This window comes from Colletotrichum fructicola, assembly GCF_000319635.2.
Source record: "Colletotrichum fructicola Nara gc5 chromosome Unknown KSG_Nara_v1_contig05, whole genome shotgun sequence".
NCBI lineage: Eukaryota > Fungi > Ascomycota > Sordariomycetes > Glomerellales > Glomerellaceae > Colletotrichum > Colletotrichum fructicola.
The window spans coordinates 486,323-505,464 of record NW_027094055.1 but is presented as its reverse complement, the minus strand read 5'-3'; the positions used below and the strand labels follow the sequence as shown (position 1 = coordinate 505,464).

At 54.8% G+C, this 19,142-nt stretch overlaps 3 protein-coding genes across 3 annotated transcripts; 2 read left to right on the top strand and 1 right to left on the bottom strand.

The window, feature by feature from the left end:
- Window positions 1–696: 696 nt before the first annotated feature.
- TCP11L1 (T-complex protein 11-like protein 1) lies at window positions 697–3,729 on the top strand (the record flags this gene model as incomplete). Its single annotated transcript, XM_032034842.1, has 2 exons — window positions 697–1,764; window positions 1,825–3,729. 2 exons carry the CDS (start codon window positions 697–699, stop codon window positions 3,727–3,729), a joined length of 2,973 nt encoding a protein of 990 aa, XP_031885979.1.
- Window positions 3,730–4,438: 709 nt separating this feature from the next.
- CGGC5_v008824 (Aminopeptidase 2) lies at window positions 4,439–8,155 on the top strand (the record flags this gene model as incomplete). Its single annotated transcript, XM_032034843.1, has 3 exons — window positions 4,439–4,746; window positions 5,304–5,507; window positions 5,596–8,155. 3 exons carry the CDS (start codon window positions 4,439–4,441, stop codon window positions 8,153–8,155), a joined length of 3,072 nt encoding a protein of 1,023 aa, XP_031885973.1.
- Window positions 8,156–13,544: 5,389 nt separating this feature from the next.
- Window positions 13,545–18,551, bottom strand: RPH1-1 (DNA damage-responsive transcriptional repressor RPH1; the record flags this gene model as incomplete). Its single annotated transcript, XM_032034844.1, has 4 exons — window positions 13,545–14,372; window positions 14,425–16,018; window positions 16,067–18,162; window positions 18,216–18,551. 4 exons carry the CDS (start codon window positions 18,549–18,551, stop codon window positions 13,545–13,547), a joined length of 4,854 nt encoding a protein of 1,617 aa, XP_031885974.1.
- Window positions 18,552–19,142: the final 591 nt, after the last annotated feature.

Genomic DNA, 19,142 nt, shown 5'->3' with positions numbered 1-19,142 from the left:
AGTGAGCCCGGCCCAGCACCCTCAAGCCAGCCCAGTCCAAACGAAGCCCAGCCGCCCCAAAAAAAAGTTCGAAACTTGATTGACGGTGTTTGGTCGCCCTTGCTGAATGAAGGCTGATACTGGCCCTGCTGCACCTGCAACCCACACCCAACGCATCCGCCCGCACCAAGCACCCGCACCCGCACTTGCACCTGCACCTGCACCAGCTCCAGCCATGATTTACCACCCTCCGACCTGAACCATCTCGATTTCCCATCCCACGGTCTGTCGACCAAGACACCACATCCCCCAACCTTTTTTTGGTTTCGCTCGTATACCTCGTCTGTATTCTTCGAGTTCTGCCTGTAGAGCGTTCCTCTTATTCAGCGCATTTCGCCGTTGTTATCGACTCTGGTCGCACACTCGCTCCTCCCCTCAATACAGGCTTCAATCAATCAATCACCTTTTTACCGTGTTGGGCCAACGCCTCGCCTTCCACCGTGACTACCACCACCACCGACAGAAACACTGCTCGACAGTTTCCCTCAGCCAGCAAGCCGATATCACTAGACTTGTCCAGTTTCAAGCAACTCCTTCTTGCTCTCCGACGCCCTCGACGTTACATACCCCCTTAGACATTGTTTATCGTCTACCCCTGCGACTGCGACACAACAACCGCTCGAACCCCATACCATCGAAGCCAGGCACGCCGTCAGCATGCGTCGCCCTTCGGCAGACCTCACCGACCCATCGTACAATCTGGAGGAATCAGTCGGCTCTCCCTCGTCAGATTTCGACGCCGCAGATGTCGACCTCTCTATGCCACCAAACTCTGACGAGGAGGTAGAAGATGGCGATGGCCGCATCTTCACCCCGCCTCCACACATCGCCGCCCGCTTCTACCGACCGTCGCACACTCGTCGCAAGGACTCAGCTGCCTCCTCCCGCCGCAACTCCATCTCCTCTGCCCATTCCCGCTGCTCCTCCACCCAGACCTTCACCCGTCTTGGGGCTCCACAGAGCAAGCATGTCGCACAGCACCTCCGGCGCACGTCCTTCCTGGAAGACCGAAAAGCGCGCCTCGCCGACCGAGCTGCCCATGCGGAGAAGGTTCGTCTGAGAGCCGCCATGGCCAAGGCCACCCACCGCGATACCTCAGTGTCTGAGGAGCGCGCCATCGCTGCCCAGCAGGCGCGGGAGCGCAACCTGGCAGAGATCGTGGCATCTTGCGCTGAAGAGGTCAAGAGGGCCAAGGCTGTCGCCGAAACTATGAAGGAGAAGAGGGAGCGCGAGCTGGTCAAGCTCCGCGTCCAGATGGAGGAGCGCTTGGCCGAAGCGGAGCGGAGGAGGGAGGAGCTGAAAAACAGAACCGCTGCGACCAAGAGAGTTCGCGGTCAGAGCCTGGTATCTCGGAGACCGACCGAGACCCTCCCGCAAGTCGTCGAGAAAGAGACTCCGGCGTTGACCGAGGCTGCTGCTGCGTCAAGGCTGCAGTGGTGGTACAGGAGCCACATCAGGAAGAAGGCTGTGGCCGCCTTTTCCGAGTTGGGCCTCACCATCGACGGCGTGCGGGACACGTCCTTCGATCAGGTCCTCGAGCTGCTGGCCCAGGAGAAAGTTGTTGTTGGAACTGCTCGCATCCTTCGCATCTGTGGTTTGCAGGAGGGTGACCCGGGATCGGTTGACGAAATGGCGGCCGTGAGGACCTTCCTCAGCGCCTTTCTCATCCTAGGCCATCCCACTCAGGTCCTTAGCAACAAGGACGGCACGGGGGAACCGGAACAGGTTGGACTGCTGCAGCCTCAACCGATACCCCGTGATGACCTGGCTAATCCCCAGTTGCAGGACCTCGTGACCAAAGCCCGAGACCTCCTCATTTCCTTCGAGAACATCCTGTCACGCTTGACAGCTGCCAACAACTACACGCCTCCGCCTAGCCTGCGGAGTGCTCTGCCCGAGATCTACGCCACTTTTGCCAACGCGTTCCTCTCTTGGAAGTCGCGCGACTCGGAGTCGCTTGTGCAAGTCATGCTGATGCAGTTCGTGGAGCTAGACCAGATTTTGCAGACAGTTCAGGAGAGCACGGATGTTGCGGCTGCTGATCAGTACCGGGAAAGTATCAAGAGCAATCAGATTCAGTTGATTGTCCGAATCAAGAAGCTGGCCGGTCAAGAGAAGGGCAAAAAGATGATTGCCGATGCTGTTCGCAAAGCACGAAAGGCGCGAGCAGCCAAGAAGCCTACTGGCGACATGAAGCCTCGCGTGGCCGAGAACGCACCAGGAGAAGCTTCCGCTACAGCAGAAAGCCTTGTGTCCCCGGTGTCGCAGACGTTAACGCCGCCGCCAACTCCTGCCAAGGGCCATGTTAAGCCACAGCCTATCGAGATGAAGCCTGGGCTGAGCGGCCTGCTTCCAGACAACCGAATTGTGGTTCATGAGCTTGCCATCAACCGTGAATATCGCATTCCTGCCACCGAGTTCCGGGAACACCGGACTTTACAGCAGGTTCCTCTGTTTGCTGGCATGCGATACAACATGGAACAGAATAATCTGGACGGCAGCTTCGAAATCTTCATCATTATGATGAGGTACTTCAAGGACAACCTGCAGAGGCTTGTGAAGCCCGGCGCCTACATGCATAATACCATAGGCGAGATACTCGATGTTGAGGTCGCCGAGCGCCAGTTCCAGATGGGCAGCTTTTCTTATGAGAAGTTCTTTGCCTCCATGGCATCTCTCCTGCCGAAGCTGTGTGCTCCTTTCCGCGACGAGGAGGCAAAGGATCTGGTCAACAATAAACTTCATCAAGGAACCTTGGTCGACCGCGTTGAAGCGTTGACGGAGTTTGTGGACTTGATGCTTTGCGATTATGTCAACTATATCTTCTCCACGGCAGCACCGCAACTCATCGAGTCTGCCCCAGAATATGAGAAGAAGAGGTTCGGGTCTGCTTTAGAGAACGGCGAGCACGGCTTGGAGACAGCGGAGGCAGCGTGGCGTGCGGCTCGTTCAAAGGTTCTGGCCGAGGTTCGCAAGCGTGACCCTGAGGGCATCAACCACCCGAAATCTCGACCGACGGATGACAAGTTTTACGCCCAGATGCTTGTAGACGCATTCACCCAGCCAGCGCCAATCCCCAAGGACAAGGTCCCTGAGATGCTGCTCCTAGACTACAAGCGGATGACGCGGCTTTCGCTTGCCTCGCAGCGGATCGTTACCACCGGCGCCATCTTGCTGCAGTGCAAGAACCTTCTGAAGCGAGATGTGCGCGCGCCATGGAAAACGGAGGCCACGCGAATCATGACAGTTCTGGAATCAGACCACGAAAAGATCGAATCCACAGTGCAGGGCGTGATGGCGGCTCTTGAGGGCGGCAGGTCCATGCCAGCAGCAACCAAGACGCATCTCAAAGCGCTGGTCACTAAGGTGGTCAACGCCAGCCAGGACTCCATCAGGAAGGGAGTCGAGCCCACAGAGCCAGTGCTTCGTCTCCTGCTTGCTCGCCTCCGTGGCCACCTCAACACGAGATTGGCAGCAGGGTCAGCCAAGGAGAAGGTGAATGCGGCTACGACCGCGCAGGAGAAATTGGCCGGGCTGGGGTTGGCCGAATTTGCAGTACAAGTCCGAGAAATGCTCGACGAGATATCCAAGGTCGGGGCCGTGGATAAGGCGGCTCATGGTTCCTGGTGGAACGAAGTAGCAGCCAAGGTCGCTGCTGAGACTGAGACAGCCCTCGGATCTTCTTCCTAAGATTGCAATGAGGGGATGGAACATACGCATGGTACGATATATGGGTAGAGGAGGACGCATTCTTCAAGACTCTTCTTGATGACATGATGATGTACTTACTTGGCTCGACTGGGACCGGCGTTACAGGATGAGGATCGGTTGATTTCGACATTTTCCACAGGCATGGGACGAAGCATTTGGGTTGAAGAGCGCAGTCATTGTCGGGAAGGAACTATTCTTACGGGAGGGTTTGCATGTCGGAAGACGATGTGCTTGGGAAGCGTTCACTAGAGCTTATTGGGCCAGCGTAGTCTTGGTACACAGAGATGGCCAGAATGGGGCATTATCATGATCATACACACATCATCATCCTCGTGATTACTCAAAGGTTTGACTAATTATGTGATGAACGACATTCACACATGAACGGAACTTGTCTGAACGGCATGGCACTTTTGGATACGACCCCGGTATCCATCTCGCTTGTCATCGGCGTAGGGAGCACTAGCCACCACAGCCTCGCTTGGTACCCAGAAAGTCCCCGGTTTCTTCCCAAAGGGGCTTCGTCCGCGGCGACCCGGCCGAGTGGACTGTGTGTCTCCTGGGAAGGTCTCATCAGAGATTTTCACGACCAACAGGCCAGACAGACGATGGTTGGAGACACCGGCCACGACCTGCCTCTTATTGATCAGCTCTAGAGTCGTCCGTCTACCCTGTCGACCGGCACAGGATGAACCCGATCGGGCAGCTGGTCGGGCGAAGCTGGGCACGCGGGTTGGAGCTGAAGGCGAGCGCCATCTCGGCGTCCTACACCAGCCCTTCTGCTACCCCAGGTTTCGCCCGCAACTCAGTGTTATTCTCTTCGTTTGCTTCACCCGTCCCGTCTTTCACATCATATTTGTATAACATAGGCCTCAGACGCCACTTTTCCAGCACTCCCTCGGTCTTCAAGAAGACTGCCGCCACTGCTATGGATAATTCTCTCTGGTCAACCCCGAATGTGTGGAAGGCTGCCCGCAATGGCCCCGTCTACTCTCGGTACGTTATCCCATCGTTTCTTTGTGTGTCCCGAGGCTCTTGATCCCGCGTCTCCGTCTTTCTTGGGTCCCAATTCCGGGTTCCTTAGATTGTCGCATTCCTCTGGTCGCGTTAGGTAACCGAGAGCTCCCCCCATGAGCCCACCAGTGGCGGCGCTAGAGCAGCTGTGTGGCTCGCCGTAGGTGGTGTTAGGTTACCTACGGTACCTTAAGGTGCTGAGCAGCGGGTGAGGTCGGCCAAGGGAAGGGAACCTTACCCATGCAGGGACCTTTTGTTGCCCCTCGTTGTGCCCCTCACCTCGGAGCATCAGGCAGGTCCCACTCTGGAACTCTGTTACCAAATGCATCGCCAACCATTGCAGCAACACTGAACCCACATCATCACCGTTCCAGAAGTTCCATTGCCGCTTGCCGCTCGCCAGCTCCCAAGTAGGAAGGACGCTTAGTGGAGCTACAGCTTCTGCTCGATCTATTGCCCTTGTTTCATTTCCTTTGCTTCCCTTCATCTAATCACCCAGACGCCCTTTAAAGTCGACTGACTTTCCGCGCCCCAAACAGCAACAGCTCTCGACCTCTCTTCCCCGCATCCTCTGCTCGCTCCTACTGCTCGACCATCACCACCTCAGACAAGGCCCTCTTCGCCAGCAGAGTCGGCAACATGGCGGACCGCGAAGTGCTCCCCGACTCCATCAAGCCCTCCCACTACGTTCTGTCGCTCCGCGACTTGAACTTCAAGGACTGGACTTACAAGGGAACCGTGACGTAAGTAACTGTCCCCTGCCCCTCACCCCGCTCCAGCTCGAGCTTCCATCCCCGAGCACGTGCTGATGATTGCTCTGCCCCCGAACAGCATCGACGCCGAAGTTGTGAAGCCCACCAAGGAAATCGTACTCAACGCCCTCGAGATCAAGCTCCTCGACGCAAAGATCGCCGTCGGCCACACCAAGTCCACGCAATCATGGGAGTCCAAAAACTTTAGCTACGGCGAGAAGCAGCAGCGCGCCACCATTACCTTCGACGAGGAGATCCCCCAGGCCCAGAAGGCTGTCCTGACCATCGAGTTCGAGGGTATCATCAACAATGACATGGCCGGCTTCTACCGCAGCAAGTACAAGCCCACCGTCGAGCCCGCTAAGTCCGTTCCCCGCGACGATGAGTGGCACTACATGTTCAGCACCCAGTTCGAGTCGTGCGATGCCCGCCGTGCGTTCCCCTGCTTCGACGAGCCCAACCTGAAGGCCACCTTCGACTTTGAGATTGAGGTTCCCGAGGACCAGGTCGCGCTTAGCAACATGCCCGTCAAGGAGACCAAGAAGACCCGCGACGGCTGGCAAATGATCTCCTTCGAGACCAGCCCCAAGATGAGCACCTACCTGCTCGCCTGGGCCGTCGGTGACTTTGAGTACGTTGAGGACTTCACCGAGCGCCGCTACAACGGCAAGCAGCTCCCCGTCCGCGTCTACACCACCCGTGGTCTCAAGGAGCAGGGTCGCTGGGCCCTGTGGCACGCCCCCCGCATCATCGACTTCTTCTCCGACATCTTCGGCATCGAGTACCCCCTGCCCAAGGCCGATCTCCTCGCCGTCCACGAGTTCACCCACGGAGCCATGGAGAACTGGGGTCTCGTCACCTACCGCACGACCGCCGTTCTCTTCGATGAGAAGACCTCCGAAGCCCGCTACCGCAACCGCGTCGCTTACGTCGTCGCCCACGAGCTGGCTCATCAATGGTTCGGCAACCTGGTCACTATGGACTGGTGGGATGAGCTCTGGCTCAACGAGGGTTTCGCCACCTGGGTTGGATGGCACGCGACCGATTACCTGCACCCCGAGTGGCAGGTTTGGTCCCAGTTCGTCAACGAGGGCATGGAGATGGCTTTCAAGCTCGACGGTATCCGCGCTTCTCACGCTATCCACGTCCCTGTCAAGGACGCCTTGGACGTCAACCAGATTTTCGACCACATCAGCTACCTCAAGGGCTGCTCTGCCATTCGCATGCTTGCCAACCACTTGGGCGTCGACACCTTCCTTAAGGGTGTCTCTAACTACCTGATCGCCAACCAGTACGGCAACGCCAAGACCAAGGCTCTCTGGGATGCCCTCAGCGAGGCTTCCGGCAAGGACGTCAACAAGCTTATGGGTCCCTGGATCTCCAAGATCGGCCACCCCGTCTTGACGGTTGCTGAGGAGCCCGGCCAGATCTCCGTCAAGCAGTCTCGTTTCCTGTCCACTGGTGACGTCAAGCCCGAGGACGACGAGACCACCTGGTGGATTCCTCTTGAGCTCGAGGGCAAGGTTGGCGCCAAGGGCGTCACCTCCCTCTCCCTAGAGACCAAGGAGGACACCATCCGTGACGTCGACACCGACTTCTACAAGCTCAACTCTGGCGCCTCCGGATTCTACCGTGTCAACTACCCCCCTGAGCGTCTCCTGAAGCTCGGCCAGCAGCTCGACCGCCTCAGCACCGAGGACAAGATCTCCATCATCGGCTCCGCCGCTGACCTTGCCTTCTCCGGCTACGGCACCACCGCCGCCCTCCTGTCCTTCGTCCAGGGCTTCGCCAAGGAGGACAACTACCTCGTCTGGAGCCAGATCCTCGACTCCATCGCTCTCGTCAAGTCCATCTTTGCCGATGACGAGACCATCAAGAAGGGCCTCGAGACCTTCACCCTCAAGCTCATCAACGACGCTGTTGCCAAGTACGGTTGGGAGTTCCCCGAGAGCGAGAGCTACCTCGACGGCCTCCTCCGCAAGAGGCTCCTCCTCACCGCCGGTGTCAACGGCCACGCCGCCGTCACCGAGGAGGCTACCAAGCGCTTCAATGCCTGGGTTGAGGACCCTAAGGCCAACCCCCTGCACCCCGCTCTCCGTACCCCCGTCTTCCGCGTCGCTGTCAAGAACGACACCGCCCGCGCCGTCGAGGTCCTGAAGAAGGAGTGGTTCACCACCCCCGCCATCGACGGCAAGGAGGTCTGCCTCTCCAACCTCGGCTTCGTCCGTGACACCGAAATCATCAAGAAGACCCTCCTCCCCTTCCTCTGGAACAAGTCTCCCCCGGCCCCCGCCTCCGACTCCATCCCCTCGGCCGACATGCACATGCTCGGCTCCGCCTTTGCCGGCAACTCCGTCGCCCGCCAGCTGCAGTGGGACTACCTCAAGAACAACTGGGAGGCCTGCGTCGAGAAGCTCAGCAACCCCATCGTCGTCGACCGCTTCATCCAGGTCTCGCTCGGCAAGTTCACCGACTTTGACTCCGTCAAGGACATCGAGTCCTTCTTCGCCGACAAGGACACCAGCGCCTTCAGCCGTACCCTCGAGACTGTCAAGGATAAGGTGCGCGGTCGCGCCGCTTACCGCGAGCGTGATGCCGCTTCTCTGAAGGAGTGGCTCGTCGCCAACAAGTACGCGTGAATCCAAGGAAGTGGGAATTCAGTTGGCGGGATAGCAATGTCTAATATCCCGGCCAAGTTGTAGCTAGTGATGTTTATGCTAGCTTGTAGAAAAGCCATACCAATTTTGTTTTTGTCGTCATTCTTGGTTCTCAGACGTAGCGTGATGTGAGTGCTTCTACTGCCAGATGCCTCAGTCCAAGTATAAATTCCCAGTGTGTGACCGTTGGGCTTCGCAACCCCCAAATTAGTCGTTCGTGCCACGATTATGGCTCGTCTGGCTCCCCTGTATCTTCTCACACGATATGCGTCATCTCCTACTACCTATAATGAGCTGCATTAGCTCACCACAGACCACCTCGATCTCACGTATTCTTCTTGAAGATATAGAATAAGAAAGAAAAGACGATGACCAGCGAAGGTGAGATGGAAGTCAGTCGAATGCGAAAAGCCTCCTTTTCGACTGCTTCCAGCCGATGAGCTGGTTCGAGATGCTGCTTATCATTGGCTGCTTCATTTGGCAAGTAAGGGAAGCATTGTCTGCCGAGACTGGAACTAACGGAAAATCTATGATATATATACTCATTCGAGCAGTGTTTACGGTGACGGCGTCAAGTGTGGTTTTGCGGCTGCATAGTGTCTCGATGGATGAGCAGCATCCGGCTTTTGAGTTTCTATACTGTGAACAGCAGCATTCTGAAGGCTCAGCAGCCAAGGGAATTCATGCTTCATCTCGTCTGCGCGAGTGCTGGAGGGTTCCCCCAGGAGTATATATGCGATCGTCTCTTTCTGCTTGAGGGCTCTTTCAGCGCAGCAATTCTGCGCAGTCTACCAGCTTGGTTACTTGCTCCGGAAGGGGGCAACATTCAGGCCGTCTCATAGAAATGCACCATCATGTCAATATGACAGATGAACTTGGGGCAGATCTGGGGTAGATCACACGAGTATACATGGCTAATACAAAAAGAAGATTGGCAATCGACAGAGCCAGGTTTTTGAGACACTTTCACCAGAAATCACATCCGCCTGACAGCAGGCAGCCAGACCGACTACACCGAGCCTTCTTTGGAGATAGGACCGCTGAGAGCATACTACAAGGCCATTTCCCATTCTGGAACGATCCAAGGATAACAATACATTGCTCTGTCTCTCGCTGATTCAAGGAACGTCCCGTCCCATTCGCAATTCATATACGCCTGAGAGCCGCCCGAACCAGTCAGTCCGAGCTGCTGACTGATCCATCGAAGGCATATATAAGATGAGGATAACATATCATAAAGACTCTCAGCAGAGCGAATAAGCCAGCGATTATGGCCAAGTGGTTGGTTCCAGGCATTATGAGGACCCGTATGTCTCCCATCCCCTCTCTCGTGTGAACCTCGATAAGGGGGAGCTTCGTTCAATGTAAACAATCCGAAGCTGTAGGTATCGGTATGTATTTCCTATGAATAAGTGATCTATGGCAGAGTTGAGGAACACCAGAGACAGCGGTGGAAATCCGTCAGCGTGGACTTCACGTAGGAGTATTGGATCAGGCGCTTCTAGAAACCGGGTATACATCGACTCCATGCTATCATGAGATATGTCATGGCCTCCGCATTGTCTTTTCAAAAGTTAGGAAACATAAGCGCGAAGTTTTATACCCCATTTCATGCATCAGTTAAGGTAATTGACCGTCAGTGAGCCGGTACTCCCGTCGTGAGATGCTCAGACCTTCATAATGAAGATGTTGCGGTGATATAAATCGTAACATCTTCCACATCTTTTATTCTCGACACCAATCGTCGGGTATCTTCCGGGCATTGCCTCTGGAGAGTATCTACCTATCTCGTGGGGACTAATCAAGCCGGTGGACAGAGGCCAAAGGACGTGAACTTACCACCCAGGCATGTGTCATGCAGTACCTTGTGGTTACTGTTGCTATCTGCTTATTCGCAGGCGTAATATCCGCGGATGTCACTATGAAAAAGCCGCCGCAGGAAAGTGAACCTTTAAACGCATGAGCATGTGCCAAGACTTTTCTAACTGGAACTACTTAAAGACGAATCTATGAATACACAGCATACGATAGAGACGATGAGAACTGCATGAGGAATCTATGAGCAGAGAGGCTAAAGAGTGTGGCCCAAAGTAGCGAGGCTAGAATTTATGATGAACCAAGCGCGCTCAAACTTGCGCATTGTTCACAGCAACAACATGGGAGGGAGAAAAGAATGTCTGGGCCAGTCTTGCTTATATCAAGTAGGCAATTTATATACCTTGCAAATGAGTTCATCCCTGAAAAGTTTTCGAGTAGACGCGTACGATGATGCTCTGTCAACTGCAAGAGACGATTTCACCTCAGCTCTAGCACTCCCCACTGCCTCGTAGGACGGCTCGTTAACGTGTTTAAATACAACACGTATGTACCAGTCTTGTTCTAACAAGACTTGTAATGAAATATTCGGGACCGGACTCAATGGCATTTACTCCCTTTACTGCAGACCGGGAGTATGTACACATCCTAGAACGCAGCATTCCTCGACAGCGCCGGAAAGTCCAGCACTCAAGATGCTACCTCCTAAGGGCTACTCGTCACCACCGCTCGTGATTCCCTGCTTATCCAAAAGGGATGGATCAGTATACGTGGAGGATTTGTGCCGGTTCTTACGAGGATAAAGATGCAGTTCGTACCTATGCACTTCGTACCTCATGGTGATCAACGTTCGATTTATCGTCTGTGTGAAAAAAAGTAAGGATCCTGCATTATTGCTATATGTTTGCTGTCTATGGCGTGAGATAATGCTTTATAGAGCTGCCACGGACGAACAGAAAGCCTGCAGCCGGGGATGACACGGTCCGGAGGGTCGAAATTCCACACGGCGACCTTAGCCGGGATGACGGCCGATGATTAGGTTGAAGCTTTGTGGGATCCGAAAAAGTCAGTAAAATCATATAAGAAGGGCCACAGGCGGGCAGGTGTATTTGGGGGGCACAGATTTCATAGTTGAAGTTCTCCCGTCCGCATATCTTATGAGTTTCGTATGGGCAGAAAGCTGAAACTCAAATGCCAGAAGTGACGGCTATTCAAGCAGAGACATAGTGACTAACAAGATTGTTGTATTCAAAGATAGTTCTTCTCAATGGATGCGAAAATACTGACGACAATAGAGGCAGACAGCAACGCACATAGGTATGTTGAAAATCGTTGAACTAGCTCTGTGATCTTGGCTTTTTCTAGCTAACCCTTCCCAGTGCTGGCGCTGTTCAAATGATGAATCACAGCATGGGACCAGAATTGCTGAACGGGCCATGAGAAGTCATGCTCGGTTCAAGCTGCATTTATACTAGGGCATTGGCAGAGACGTGCCCATGCCGAGAACATCTTCACACTGCGGACTACACACGGTCTGTGTATATTTATCAGATTCAGGGAGTAATGCTTCTATGTTTCTCTCTCGAAAAAATCAATCTTCTTTGGATTAAAGCACCTCACTTCTGGCCCTCTCAAAAAAGGCGGCCAGAGGCTGTTAGTGATGAAGTGGTCAGAGTGCCTACGTAGCCACCACAGCCTCGTTGTTACTCCTGCTAATCATCGCTCCACGCTTATTCGATTCAAATGATTATAGCCCCGGCGGAGGATGTTACATTGTAACTTCGGTTCTGACGCTTCTCTACGGCTACGTGAATAGTTGATCCGTTGTCTCTTCATCAGAGTGCTGGGAGGGATGAGGGAATCAAGTCATATCGGATGCTGGATGCCCCGACAACCATTCCATGGCCTGCTGTCGCAGCATGAGGCTGTCCGCAATCAAGAGTGTCCCGTTATAACGTGGTTTGGGGGCCATCCGGTGCTAATTTTGGATTCACAATGTAAAAGAGCTTCCTCGTGGCTCCTTCAGTTCTCAAAGGACAAGAGTTCAGCCCCCGAACTGAACGACAGTAAGAGAGAGATCAAATCTGTTCAGCACACAGCTCCAGTTCCCAGAACCAGGTCCGCCGTCTTCTCTTCCAGCGGTTTATGTGGTGCCACATTTGGGAAGGTATATATAGAGTAGAAGATCTGATATGAAACCCAAGCAACAACATGCCAGGCTATCCATCAGTCTCAGCTACCCTGCGCCTTTTTACATGGGCATTTCTTATAGCATGATACAAACCCATGGTGACTTTTGAGAGCGGAAATGGGTGTTATGTATTGACTACTCCGTATGTACCCGCAAGTCGATGTTTGCCAACTGAAGCCGTGCCAGCTATCATGATCAATCCCATCCTACCTTGGGCGCATTCTCCAGCTTACATCCCAAGACGCCTCTGCAGATGCTGATTGCAGCCCTCTTCGCCTCGCTTTCACCCATCTTTAATCCACCATAGGCATTATAATCTTCTCGGCTCTCCCAAATAACTTCCGTGACATGCGCCTGATGTGCATCCCCGTCCTCCCCTTCCTCGGCAGCTCGGGCCGTGCTGCTGCTATCACCGCTACTTCCAAACCTAGGAGCGGTAATCTTGAGCCGATACATCTCGCACCCCGTCCAGCTCCGATACAAGTGGGACACGATGTTGCCCATGTCGTCTGGCCCGTCTGAGAGGATGAGCCAACGCTCTTCCATATCCCTGGGGTGGAAGCCGTTGAGAATTTTAGTGACGTCCGTGTCTGAGAGGCTGAAGCGCAACTCTGCGGCCTTGGGAAGGTTTATTGAATGGACGGATCTTGCCCTGTGTGTATTATCAACGCGCTGCGGTGAGTCGTGTACTTCATGGCGGGAAACGCTGGCCGCGATAGAAGGACGTCTTGTTGCCGACAGCGTTGAGGATACGTCTGAACATTTTGGTTGTGAGAGGAATTTGGTGGAGGGAGGATGATACCAGCATGTGAAAGGTGAGATGTCATCTGGAAGATCAAGCGGGCTGCTCTTGCCTTATATACACCTGTGGCAACGTCCACCTGCCGCACGAAATTTTCCATGGAGTCTCTCAAGGTCTACGATTAGAACGGCAAGTGCCACTGTATGACACCCATCGACCACCCCTTGGAAAAACTCAATACGCTCACTTCAAAAAATCACAAGACACGATGCTTGTTTTGAGCATGGAATGCAGTGATTTTCTTCGCGATGAAACAATCATATTATATACATCGGAGGTGTCGGCCATTCTTCAGACGACCGAAGATCGTGTCTGCGCCTGTGTCGCAGAGAAAGGGATTCCTACCACCCAATGCCATGTTGTCCATGATTCTCGTGAATAATTAAAACTAGGAAACTCGCGCTTTCAAACAACCCGTTAAACGCCGTTTCCGAAAGAACTCATGAATTCCGTGCATGCGTACTTTTCCCTAGTCTCCAGCCGTAAGGCGCCTGTGTCGCGCTGGAGACCAATTTTGTGTGTATGACTATTGTTACAACTGAAGACTTGCGGCAGGTAGAGCTTCAGCCATTAGAGGCCGCACGACGCAGGTTCTGCATCATCCTCTCCACCAGCGCTGTAGAATCTGCGGGTACTTCCGGCAGAGGTACATCACCCGCCGGAACAGGTTGCGGAGGGTAGCTAGGGGCCGTATTTTGCGGCGGGTATTGATGAGCGTACTGAGGCTGAGGCGGAGGATATTGGCCCTGGGGCGCCGGCGCGTAGTGTTGGAAATACTGCTGTTGAGGCATCACTCCATTGTGTGCCTGCGGCACCTGCTGCCCAGCATAATAATGAGGACCGGGTGCTTGCTGTGGTGCCGCTGAAGGCATTGGCTGGTGAGGAGTTGTAGGGGTAGGAGGGTTCATGCGAGGCTGTGTGGCAATCTGCGCCAGAATCTCCGCCGGGTTCAGAGAGTGGTGTTCTGTACGGGGCTGTCCCACAGATTGAAACGGCCGCGGGTTTGGCTGACCCGTATGTGCCTGCGTTTGAGGCTGGTAAGTCGGTTGTGATGGACGATTGGCAGAGAATTGGTTTGTGAATGGCATCCGCTGAGGCGGCGCCGGTACTGCTGTTTGCGGCAGGGGCACGGGTGTCTGCGAGACGGGCACAGCGGTCTTCTTTGAGGCTGTCGATGGCCGAGAAGGGGAGCTGGCTTGAGCCGAAGAATTTTGTGTGCCGACCACCTGCGGCGTACGGGTTGAGTTTGCCGAAGCAGAAGTCGGGGATGACTTGTCCTGCGAGGGTGCTCCGTTGGACTGCGGGCTGGCCTTGGTAGGAGTCGGTGCCATTTTGCCCATAGCTGCGAGGTACTTGGCGGGTAGCGGGACCGGGGTTTGCTTTTCGGGGATCTGTTATTTGATTAGTTTGAAGTTGAGGAGGTAGAGGCTGATTCAGGTGTACCTTGTACTGCACCTTTGGCGCAGCCGGTTTTGGTGCAGCCTCTGCCTTCTTCTCGGCCGACTGTGAATGGCTAGCGGCGGGCTGGGGAGCAGTAGGCTGCTGTGGTGTCTGCTGCTGCTGTTGCGCCTGCTGGTGATGCGGTGGTGTGGCCTGGTTGTGCGGTTGAGGTTGCTGAGGCTGGTTCACCCAAGCTCCGTACTGCGGTCGAATGGCTGGATGGAGAGGTGTAGACGGCGGCTGCTGTTGCGCGTTCCATGCGTTGTTATAGCCATGCGGGCTTTGCTGCGCGCCGTTGGGCACCGGGCTGGGAGACATCGAAGTATACTGCGTTCTCGCAGGGTCGTGTGTCGGCCTGGGAACCGGCGAAGAGTACGACGGCGTGGTGGTCTTCTGACCGTACACACCAATAGAGCCTTGCGGTGCGGCAGTTGTGAACGTGTTATAGTATGGACTGCTGTGCGCAGGAGCCGGAGGACGACTAGCGGAGCTGGATGCTGGCGATGCGCTTTGAACAGAGCCCTGCCGGTTATTCTTAAAGAAGGCTTCAGGTGATATCCGCATCAAATGGGCCCTCAGGTTGCCCTCGTAGCCATTCGTGAAGCCTCTCCACGGTGCGTATGGAGTTCGGTATGTCTTAGAGTCCCGGTTGTGGTGCACTTGGAAGAAAGCATACTTCATAGCGACCGAAGGAGATGGCGCAGCTGAATACCTTCTGTGATTCTGAGGCGTGGACGCTTGCGAGTACCCTGCTGGCGGCGGTGGAGGTCGCGGGCTTTGTGATGGCGTTGGCCATATCTGCTGTGCCTGTTTTGCGGGGCCTCCCGGCGGTTGTACCGGGGTGGCATAAGGACTTTGCCGCTGCGTGTTATTCGATGCTGCATACTGTCCAGGGCCTGCAGGGTTGTACGGCTGGTGGATGTTGGGCGTAAACCTTTGCTGCGCGTAATGGCCTTGTTGCATTTGATAACGTGGGTCTGAGCCAAAGTAGAGCTGCTGGCCCATGGGAGAGGGAGAAGGGGAGGCCTTTGGTGTGAACTGTTGGGTCGTGAATGTTCCTGGCCCAGCGTAAGATGGCTCGACGGGCTTCCGCGGCTTGTACACGTAAGGCTTCTCTGTCTTAAGTCCCGACTGAATAGCGACACTAGGGCTGGCCATGGGAATCGGTTGTGGCGGAATATTTGAGGGGCGCCGCTGAGCTGCAGTCGCGGAGACAGGCTTCGGCGGCTTCGGAATGGTGTCAAGATAGTTACTCTTGGGATTATGCTGCTCTTTTGCAGGATCCTCAGAGTACTGCGCCTTGGCCTCTGTTGACGTCTTGCCCAAGTAATGCCATACCTGATTGTCTTTCGACAGATCGATCTTGACTTGGTTCGGGTTGGCACACTCATCGCATGGGTGGAATTCTGCCCATGTGTAGCCCTCAACGAAGGGAGCATCTTTCCTGGGCACCTCATCAGCAGGCCGTTTCGCATTGAGCTTGTCCTTCGCCTTTTGCGAAGAGGGCATCGGGATGGCCTTTGCCGAGGCTTTCGGAAGGTGGTAATCTGAAGGATCGGGCAATAAGAGCCATTTCCACTCGACTTCCAGACGATCACTAGTGCACGTTAGTCGATTTTTCTCAACACCAACAGGAGAATCGTACCCATTAGGAACGATGTCCAGTAGAAGCATCTGCTCGTCTGCGCGGTTCTCCACCACAACACCTGCAAAGATGTCGCCCTTATAGTACTGCATTTGGCAGATCTCGCCCTGCTTAAGAGCGGCAGCAGCTTTACGAATTCGCTCATCTTCCTCGAGGGAGTCGCCGTCAAACTTGCGGTCTCTCTTCGTACGGTGGAACCGACAACTGAACTCGAAAGCCTGCTCCTTGTACTCGGTTCCATCTTCGCCAAACACAGGGACTTCGGCCTCCTCAACAAAGACACCCGCCGCTGCGGCGCAGGTAGCATGGTACGCACGGGCACACTTCTTTTGAGAGCACTGGAAGCAAGCGCCCTTCTTGGATCGGCAATACAGGCACTTGAGATCCAGGCGTTCCTTGTTGATGTTGGCAACGTTGGCAATGATCTCCTTGTCGTCCACTGTATCGATGTACGTCTCGGGCAAGTAAAGGGCACACATGCGGTGGGCCTTGCGGCCGTCGTCCGTCGGAAGGATTTCTGCGCCAGGGATGTCGCTGGGGCACAGGCAGCAGATCGGCTCGGCGCGAGTCTTAACCTTGAGACGAATCTTCTTGACCTTTGTCTTTCCACCCTTGTCTCCTGCACGCTTCCGCTTCCGACTGGTCTTGATGACGACAGTGTTGCTGTTGGGCGGTGAAAGAAGGCCGCTGGCGTCTTCGTCTTCATCTTCGTCCTCCTCATCATCGTCATCGTCCGTTTCTTCGTACTCGGTTTCTTCGCCGCGGAGCTTTCGCTCAATATCATAAACATCAACCCACACACTGTCCTGCGCCTGTGCGCATTCGCATCGCTTGGCAATCTTGCCCATGGGAAGCCACGATTCGAGCGCAAAGTTGACAGCTTCAGCGCAGTTGTAGCCCAGGTTGTATCCCGAGTGGTAACCGTAAGGGTATGTAACAACAAACTCTCCAGGATAGGAAACACATTTGTTGACCGTGATGTTGTAGTGTTGCTTGAGATGCGACGGCGAGATCAAAAATCCCTTGTGCCGGAGGAACTGATCACACGCCTTGGCGTCGGTAGGCCAGATATTCTTCATTGCCGCTTCAAACCGACGGGCATCGGCTTGAGAGATGCTGTACCACTGCTTCGGAGCACCAAAATGGAGGTAGTTGATGCTGTACAAGTCGACGTCTTCCAAATGCCAGGCGAAAGTAGCCTTCCACATGCCGAGATAGAGGTAGGCGGTGTTCACACCAGGAACCTTGGTGCCGAGAACATCCAAGAGATTGGGCAGCTTGTTCAAGTTCCACATTTCCGTTGACTCGTCGAAGAGAGTGCCCATCAGATCTGCACCGTAGAGTGGCGGTGCGTACGTTAGTGTCTTCCAGTATATCCTTTCAAGCTCCTCGCAGCGTTCAGGTGTATAATCTGAGACGTCCATCTGGTAGTTGAAATCCTTGAAAGCCTCTTCATCAATCATGGCGGAGCCTTCCCTTCTGCTGTACTTCCGGCGAGCCGATACTGACTGAGTCTTTGGCTTTGAAGGCTTGATCCCGCCCATGCGACCCATTCTACCGACTGCAGGCGGCTCATCGTCATCGATATCCATTCCGGGGTCCTCGACTGAGTCAACGACTTCTTCCTTTTTGATTTCGACCTCGGCGTCGGCCTTCGGTGATACCGGCGTCATAGGTCGGTTTCCCTCTTCGTTGGCCTCCTCTTCTTCTTGGATCTTGGCCTTGCCCCTCGCTGGTCGGCCGCGGCCGCGCTTCTTAGAACCGGACGGCGTTGACTTTGCGGCAGGTCGTGGTCTGGGGGCGGATCGAGGCTTCGGCTTTTCAACGTTCGCTCGGCGCTCGCCTCGCCTTGCCGGGGGCTGATGCTCGCTCTGATCGCAAAGTTGTCGCCACTGCGGGAGGTTATACGATCTTCCGTGAACGATGTTGACCTGTCGATAGGTTCCATTCGATCCCATGATATCCTGTTTGATCGGTTCTCTGACTCTGATCTGCTTCACGAGGTCATCGAGTTTCGGGAGGTTTTCTTTCCATTCGGAGGGAGGAATGATCTTGATGATTCCGGACTTCATTCCATATTTATCGACCTTCGTCATCTACAGATCACATTAGCAAAGAGTGAGACGGCGAGAAAGATGGGATGGCGCACGAATAGCTTGAAATCCTTGAACTGGTGCATGGTCGGCTTGAAGACAGGCACGGTTCCAGACCAATGGTCGGGGAGGACCTCGCCGATGTCATCCTCGACCTCGGGTTGCGCCTCGTCCTGTTTTTGGGGCGCTTCAACAGCATCGTCGTCAAGGTCGCTGAGCTCCGAGTCGCTGCCGTCGGATTTGGGTGCATTGTTGCTATCAGGCGGGGAGTGAAGGAAGGCAGGCTTCGTCGCACATTCAATCGTAGGCTCTTCCTTGTCGCCATCGGCGGTCGATTGCGCCGGCAAAGGTGCAGGCTCCGGGACTGGAGCGCTGACAGCGTCGGTCGACATGATGGAGAGGACTACATGCGACCGTGCATGCGGCGACGAGAATGGCAATCCCTGGGGAGAGGATGAGAGTCGGGATGGGATGCGCAGGACGGTGCGGTCAAGTCGCCGAAAATGTGAGGTGCAGAGGTCTCGTGGAGTGCGGAGAATAGATTCGTTCGTTTGGTTATCAGATCCTGCGGGGGGTTGGCCACTGTAAGGGAACCGGCAAGAGCTACTTCTGCCCGGGTCACCTCGCTAAATGGGTCGATTTCTGGCGGATCTGGGCTGATGAGCCAGGGCTGGGCTGGCAGGAAGGGCGAAGGGGTGCAGGTGCACCTCCGAGGTGTTGGTTGGTGCGACTCTGCAGCGCACCTTGGGGGAAAAGAGCTCCAGACTAGTTCCAAGGGCGAATGAAAATTTTAGATCCGTGAATTTGAGATGCAGGTCGATGGATGCCTTCGAATACTGTCGTCAAAAGACGGAAACTTGGGTAGGAAATGAGTCGACTTTCTGGCCCGATTCGAAGACGTCGAGAAAGCTACACATCATCGGGCAGATGCGGCTGCTGCAGTGGGGAGAAAGAGGTTGCGCCTTCGCTCCCCGATTATCCTG